The 7,253-nt window shown below is 52.5% G+C and overlaps 3 protein-coding genes across 3 annotated transcripts; all 3 read left to right on the forward strand.

Moving 5' to 3' along the window:
* Nucleotides 1–191: 191 nt before the first annotated feature.
* DQ04_01401000 (hypothetical protein) lies at nucleotides 192–611 on the forward strand (the record flags this gene model as incomplete). Its single annotated transcript, XM_009310663.1, has 1 exon — nucleotides 192–611. One exon carries the CDS (start codon nucleotides 192–194, stop codon nucleotides 609–611), a length of 420 nt encoding a protein of 139 aa, XP_009308938.1.
* Nucleotides 612–1,115: 504 nt separating this feature from the next.
* Nucleotides 1,116–4,325, forward strand: DQ04_01401010 (hypothetical protein; the record flags this gene model as incomplete). Its single annotated transcript, XM_009310664.1, has 1 exon — nucleotides 1,116–4,325. The coding sequence occupies one exon, from the start codon at nucleotides 1,116–1,118 to the stop codon at nucleotides 4,323–4,325; it is 3,210 nt and encodes a 1,069-aa protein (XP_009308939.1).
* A 298-nt stretch (nucleotides 4,326–4,623) lies between these two features.
* DQ04_01401020 (hypothetical protein) lies at nucleotides 4,624–7,179 on the forward strand (the record flags this gene model as incomplete). Its single annotated transcript, XM_009310665.1, has 1 exon — nucleotides 4,624–7,179. One exon carries the CDS (start codon nucleotides 4,624–4,626, stop codon nucleotides 7,177–7,179), a length of 2,556 nt encoding a protein of 851 aa, XP_009308940.1.
* Nucleotides 7,180–7,253: the final 74 nt, after the last annotated feature.

Below are 7,253 nucleotides of genomic sequence, written 5' to 3' on the forward strand. Positions count from 1 at the left end.
TATATATATATATATATATATAACATGATTTTTTTGATGTGGCCCCTCACTGCTGTTGTTGTTGTCGTGCTATCACTAGTTGAAGCTGTTTCTCTGTTTGTTTGTTTGTTTTTTTGTTTTTATTCTTACCGTTGCCAATCTCCCTGTGTGTGTGTGTGTGGCTTCAGATTCGACGCCTGTGGGTGGCCGGCATGCCGCCGAAGAAGGACGGCGAGGGGGCGCCTGTGAAGAAGAAGAAGAAGGAGCCACCGAAGGAGTTGTGCGGCTGCGGCGCCGATACGTACCGCCCGCCGCCAAAGGGAAAGAAGAAAAAGACGGTGCCGATCGAGCACGTCGCCGGCTGCGTGTACCAGCGCGCCATCTGCAATGCGTATCCACACCTGCCGAAGTGTGCCGTGTGCCTCAACCCATGTACGTATTGCGCCGGCACAAACAGGTGGTGCCCGCACTGCTATGAGAAGCGCTGCATGAATATGTACAAGCGCGTGGTGCACGGCTACGAGAAGAAAGATCAGCAGCGAAAGGGGACAGTCACCTTCATTCTTGCAGACGAAAACCTTCAGATGGCAGCGGGGTCATATAGTTCTAAGAAGAACTCGGTGGCGCGCTGAGGTTGGGGAGAAAAGTTGTTCAGAATGAGGCGTGAATGAAATCAGACATCCCCGTGTTGTTCTTTCCCTTTTGTATACATACAATGTACATCATCACTTTCATACTCCATGGATACTGCAGTGTTTTGGCGTGTGTGTGTTTTTTTTGTGCGGCGAAGTTTAAGGGTGAAATATTGGCTCCTTGTTGGGAGACTGGCGTGAGAACTGAGGGGGGTGGGGTGGAAAAAGGACAATGGATTGGGGTATCTCAGGATGTATGCTGTCTTTCTGTACTACTGCGTCTGGCCCCAATGACAGCTCCACTGTTATTTTTTTTTTCCGCTTCTTTTTTTTTGTTTCTGAAGGTGTTGTACTCTTCTTTGATTTGAACGGGTTCTGTTGTCTCAGAGTGCACGTTTCTTCGTCTAGACAGCTCGAGCGGCGCAACCTGATTAGAACCGCTATTGTTTGAGACGGTCAATCACGCCAAGAGGAAGAGGAAGATAGATTGAGCAAAAGAGGTCCATGTCGGTGGCGCTCGACGTGAACACTGTCACGACGACTCTCTGGCCAGCAGTAGGGAGGGTGACGCGTCCGACAGGGCAGTTTGTGAATGTGACTCTAGTCGGTAGAGGCACGACGCGCTTCACTAACATCGCCTTTGATCCGAATGATGAGGCGACGTTTTATGCAAGCAGCAGCGATGCAGCAGTGTACATTTTTTCGCTGCGAGGGAATTCTGTGAAGCTGTTCGCTGCACTCGAGCATCCCATTTCCGCCATGGCGTGTTGTGGCAGCAGCGAGAGTCCGATGTTTGCCTGTGCAACAGAAGACGGCACGCTTGTGTGGATTGACTGCAGTACCAGCCGCATTCTCCGCCGCGAGAAGACGCCACACCAGCACACAATTCGTATGATCCGCGCCCCGGCTTGGCGTGGCTGCATGTGGATGGCTACTCTCTCATGTGACACGCTGGCCGTGTGGAACGTGACGCAGATGGTGTGCGGCATGCACAGTCACATGACAACCGGGAATACCCGACACAATTTCATGACTGTACACGCGGAAAGGAACCTCATAGTAACAGTAGAGTTCTCTGGTCGTGTAACAACGTGGGATGCTGGAACTTTATTACCAATCAGGGCAGTAGTGGTGGACATGCGGCCGCGTACTGCAGTTGCGTGCCAAAATTTCATCGCCATTGGTGGCGCAGACGCGACAGTCGGATTCTTGAAGACGGTGGATCTATCTTCCATCAACTTGGTTCAACTCTCCACCGCGCCAGCCGCAACGCGCTCACTGTCCATTATCAATGATGACCTCCTAGCATGCGAGCTTACGGACGGCACCATTGTATTCATGGTCGTCAGCAGTTACTCAGTGTCATTCGCCATGGCAGCGCCGTACAGTGGCGCTGTACCGAAGAGGCCAGCGACATTCAACGCCTCAGGGCCGTCATTTGGGGTCTTCACACACGGCGAGCAGTTGACTCTCTTCCACCTCCCCACTGCACGCCAATATTATCTGCGGCACACGCGATGGAACGGCTCTGACCCTAGCCCCCAGCTACCACGACAGGTATACCCATTTGTCCAAGAAAGGAGCGCTACGCGCACGGAGGCACACGCACTCATGGAAGAAGAAAGTATCAGTGATACAACGCTCCCGCGCCCCACCGTTAAGCTGAGCAAGTTGCAGGTCTCAAAGTGGGTAAAGGTTGACCTGCTTAACTCGGACAGTAATGCAGCTAGGTCATCTGGTTGTATTCGCGAGACCGTACCCAACCGGAAGGCGCAAGAAAGGTCCTCTGTTGAAGTTTCGAACAAGGAAAAAGAATTATCGTTGCGTCCGTTCCTTGATAGAGCGTCACGAGCCGCCAACATGGAATATTTGAGGCGGCTGTTGATGCGTTATGGTGTCTTTCCGGAGAAGTACCGCCTCATCACATGGCGCTTTCTCCTTCAACTACCAGAGCGGCGCTTTACGGCACCGCAGTATGCCCAACTCTTGGCCAAGGGTCCACATCAATCCGTGCCGTTCCTAATGAAACCCTTCCCTCTAAAGGATAAGAAGCTGCGGAGCTCCATGGAAAGAGTACTGTCGATTCTGGCCTGGCATGTGCCCATGTTTTCTGTGATCCACTTCCTGCCTATGGTTGTGTACCCGTTTCTGCGTGTGTGTGGTGATGATACGCAGTCGATTGTGGAGATTGTTCTCGCATTTCTTTCCAACTGGGGGAAGGAGTTCTTTCAGTACTACCCAGAACGTCCTGTTACACTTATGACTTTGCTGAACCAGTTGCTCCGAAGTGAGGACGTGGAGCTACACAGCCATCTCGAGCAGCGCGGGATCGTGGCGGAGGAGTGGGGATGGGAGGCCCTTTCCTCCCTGTACACCGACATTCTCACTTCTCCTGCATGGCTGCAGGTGATGGACCATGCCTTCTTCAACACACCGCTGTGGTTATTCCTCTTCCACATCCAATGGCTGGTGAGCATTCACGATAAGCTTATGGAACTCCCCGGGGAGGGGGAACTCAGGGCAGCTCTGTTGACGACGCACTCAATCGACGTCAATAGTGTCATTGCTGAGACTTACAGACTGTACGAGCAGTTCCCCAAAGAAGAGTTGACAATTCCTTACAGCAAGTTTCATACATTTGTGGACTATGTGTACCCTACACTGTGGAAGTACAACGAGGAAACAATCAACCAGAAGTTAGCGGATTTACAGCAGACTCTGCAACAAAAGGAGCGTATGGAGGAGGCACGCCAGCGTATTCATGGTGTTGGGGATCAACTTTCACAGGCGGAGATACTTAAAGAAGTGTTTATTGAAAGGAAGCGGGCGGAAGTTGCGGCGCGACTCACTGCAGCGAGCGACAGCTGGAAGCATGAAGTGACGCGTGAAAAGGAAAGCCAGCAGGTACGCGACATGGAGAATATGACTCGACTCCAGACGATGCAACAGCAGATCGAGCATGCAGAACGTTTGGAGGCCCTCCATGAGGAAATAGCGTCCGCACGTGGACAGGTTGCCGACCTCTTACAGACCAGGGAGAAGGAGGCGTTGCATTGGAGGCGGGCAGAACGCCTAACTGGCCATGAGTTGGAGCGCCTAGAGAATGCCGCCCAAGAACGACTGGCAAGGGCCATGAAGGCTCTCCAGGAAGAGGAGGAAAAGGTGGAACAGTTGAATCAAAGGGACACTTCACATGTAAGTGCTGAAGAAGTTTTCCCGTGTCAAGCACCACCTTCACCACCAGCAACTGCAGCAACGCCACCCCCGGTAGCACATTCAGCTGCGAACAGTAAACCTCCAACCGAGGTTCCCAGCTGTCCTGTAGAGGCATATCGCATGCTCCAGAGCTGCGCGACTCGGGGGGTCGGTGAGGCAATTCGGCCAGTAGACGATCATTCATTACCTGTACCACTGCCACATTCTTCTTCATCTCCTGCTGCTGATGGTGCTAGTGCTAGTGCTGCTGCTGCTGTTGCTATTCATCACCCCTTGACAGGCAGCAACCGGTCTGCGCCCAGCGGACCTCTGTACGATAATTTGCTTGCAAGTGGTATGTCGTCAAGTCGAAGCGAAACCTATAAGTCGACAACCACCGCTTCCCATTTACAGGAACAACGATGCTCTGGCAATTGTGATGAGCGTTCCTCAGCTGGTACCGTCCTGCTCCGTCCTCGCGGCCCTGAAGCTTACAGGCTGCTGCGCCCTCCGCATTAACCACTAGATCTGGCACTTGGTGGTCAAAAGCGTGGACCATAGATGAGGCTCAGTTCTGTTTTAGAGGGAAGGGTCACTGAGAACCTCTCCGATAGTGTTGTTGTTTGCGCCTGATTTGACCGTTTCCCGGATATTTCCTTTGTATTTTTTTTTTTTTNTATATATATATATATGCCTTCTCCTTGGGGATGGCCGTCACCGTACAACTTTAGGAAGGCCAGCCGTTGTACAGATTGCATGATTATTGCATAGACGTGTTCCACACGTCAGAGGCTTGAATAACCAGTATCGTTCCACAATGCAACTGCAAAAGAATGCGACTCTTCCCGTCCTCGAGTTTGTCTGCAACCTGCGCTGGGTGCTGTCGTACGCCGTGCAGCGCCTTGATCCCGTGGTGGAAGCGCACTATTCAGACATGATTGCTCGTGCCAAGCAGGCAGAATCTACCGTTTCACGTTCATACGCCATGGCGGGAACCATCATGGAGGTGCCAAGTGAGGCACTTGCTCTGGCGCGAGAAGGTGTGGTGTACCTTCTCGTTGCTGAGGGCGTGCTGGGGCATTGTCCACCCACCATGCACTCATTTTTGCTGCGTGCCACGGCTCCGATGAGCTCGGATGAACTGAGTGACTCCGTGAGTTGTAGCAGCTACTCGGGTATTTCACAGCTGCATACAGGAATGAGTGTGTGTCAGGCCCAATTTCTTTGTGTGCGGTGGCTTATTGTGGAGGGACTTTTGACAGATGAGGAACTCCTGGACGCTCTAGGTGAGGAAGCTAGGGCCTCCATTGAGGGACAGCAGAGTAGCTTTGATAGACATCTTTTCATAGCAAAAAGCCTCTCAAGTGGAAGTCCCTTTGCTCTCAATGCACATCTCGTTTTCACTAGAGCTCTGTTGCTGCATTATTGCAGTACAGCTCTCTCCGTTGATGGCATTGTCGCACATGTTCGCTTTTTGGATCCGATGTGCAATGGAAAACTGCGTGGTATGGAGGACGGCTTGTTGTTTTGGCTCGTCCACGTGCTCAAGGCTTTGCAGCGGACAAAAAAAGCAGATGGTCGGCTTTGTGGCGCCGCTATGAGCGAGCTCAGAGATTCTTTTTATCAGTCTGTTCGAAGCGGCGTAGTACTTGGGCTTGCTATTCATCTCTATGAGCCGAAAGTTCTTCCCCTTAGTGCCATTTTTGTGGGTGATGACGTCGGTCCAAAAACTCTCTCACGGCAGCGTCGCCTTCAGAACTGGGGGACCCTATTGCGCGTCTCAGAGGAGCTGGGTCTGCGCCCGGTTCTCTATGCAGACGAAGTGGAGCGGTATGGAGCTGTTGTGCTCCAGCTACACGTCCTTCGGTTTGTTGAGGAGTTGTTCGCAGTTCTTGCGACACAAGCGGAAGATCTTGAAGAGCATGGACGGAGCGACGGAGAGATGTCACTCAAGCTGTCAGCGTCATCACTATACGGTGGAATCAGTGAGTTCGACAGTGCAAATGGCAGTGGTGACTTTCTGCCAAAGAGAATGGTAGAAGGGAGTGGGGCGAAACTTGGGTGTCATGGTAGTGCAAATTACCCGCACGAAAACGAGAAGACTGCGACGCGGTTATGCGAAAACGAGGGCCATGAGAGGGAAGGAGCAGGGGAGCCAAATTGTGAAACATCATTGTGTAGCAGAAGCAGTCTTCCATCCGCTCACAGCCGACGGCAGTACGACGTTATGAAGGCGAGCCTCCGGCTGCGTGGTGTGGTCATTGGAGAGGACCCATTAAAGTCAGATTACAGTCCACAGAAGCCACGTGTGACGACGGTGCTGGCAGCCTCCTCTTCGATGTTGAGCACTGCCGAGTCGTTTCCACAGAGGGTGATTCCTCAGCGTCCCATGGAGAGGGATGTGACCCCGCTTGAAGCTTTCCCCAACGCTGAACTCCTAGACTCTCGTGATGGTCAATTGAAGGGGTATAGGGAGTGCAAGAGTGTCAAAGGAAAAGTAACAGGCGCGACGGCGCCTTCAGATACCTCCTTCACGACCAATGGTCATAGTACCACTCCCACTTCTGCCGCCATCCGCAGTAGCGAGTACCCTTCTTCGGTGCCGGTTGTGATGGCCGTGAAGGGGGCTAACACTCGATACACAAGTGTGCCGTTATCGTGTGAGAAAGTGATACCCTTAGTTAGCGACGCGGTGGATTCCAGACACAGTGTCAAAGTAGGAGCATCATGCACAACGACCGAGAGCTCCTTCGCTGTCAACTCAATCAGGAAGCCAGGTACCCCGTTCGTCGGCAGCGACGAAGAAGGGATAGCCGCCATACCAAAGACTTCGTCGGGGCTTCGCTCGTCGGTGCTGAAGCATGCGGATTCGGATAGCCAAGGCATATCTCCCATAACACCAGACATTATGACAGATCAAAGTGCGCCGCTAATGCAAATGAAGAAGGAGCCATCTAGGAGCCCGTCTTATAGTTCCTCAAAAAGGCAGAACTCGCAGCGAGACTCCGTGGCATTCGGCGGCAGTGAGGCGGGCAAGCGTGAGGTGTTCATGCAGCTGGACCCCGCCATCTACACAGAGACCGGTAATCGTCAGACTCTCATGTGGGCCTTGGAGCAGCAGCAGACAGTGATCCAGCACTTAGCCAGGAGACTTTTGGAGATGAAGACGGATGACCCTCAGCGGTGTGATGGCGTCAGATCGCTGACACATGATGAACTGAGCAGCTTTAACCAGACGCCGAATTCGATGCAGCTGCACCGCCTCAGTGAAATGGACCGTGACACAGATGACAGCGGGCAACGCGCGGAGACGGATGTTTCATCTGTGCCCGACGACATCATTAACGGTGATGAGTCTTTCTTCGATGGCTGAGGAATTCAGAGCCCGTGGTCAAAAAGTTCGCTGTTACGGAGGCTGACATTTTCCCGCTTAAACAAAAAAAAAAA

Source organism: Trypanosoma grayi (genome assembly GCF_000691245.1).
Source record: "Trypanosoma grayi strain ANR4 Tgr_140_V1, whole genome shotgun sequence".
Taxonomy (NCBI): domain Eukaryota; phylum Euglenozoa; class Kinetoplastea; order Trypanosomatida; family Trypanosomatidae; genus Trypanosoma; species Trypanosoma grayi.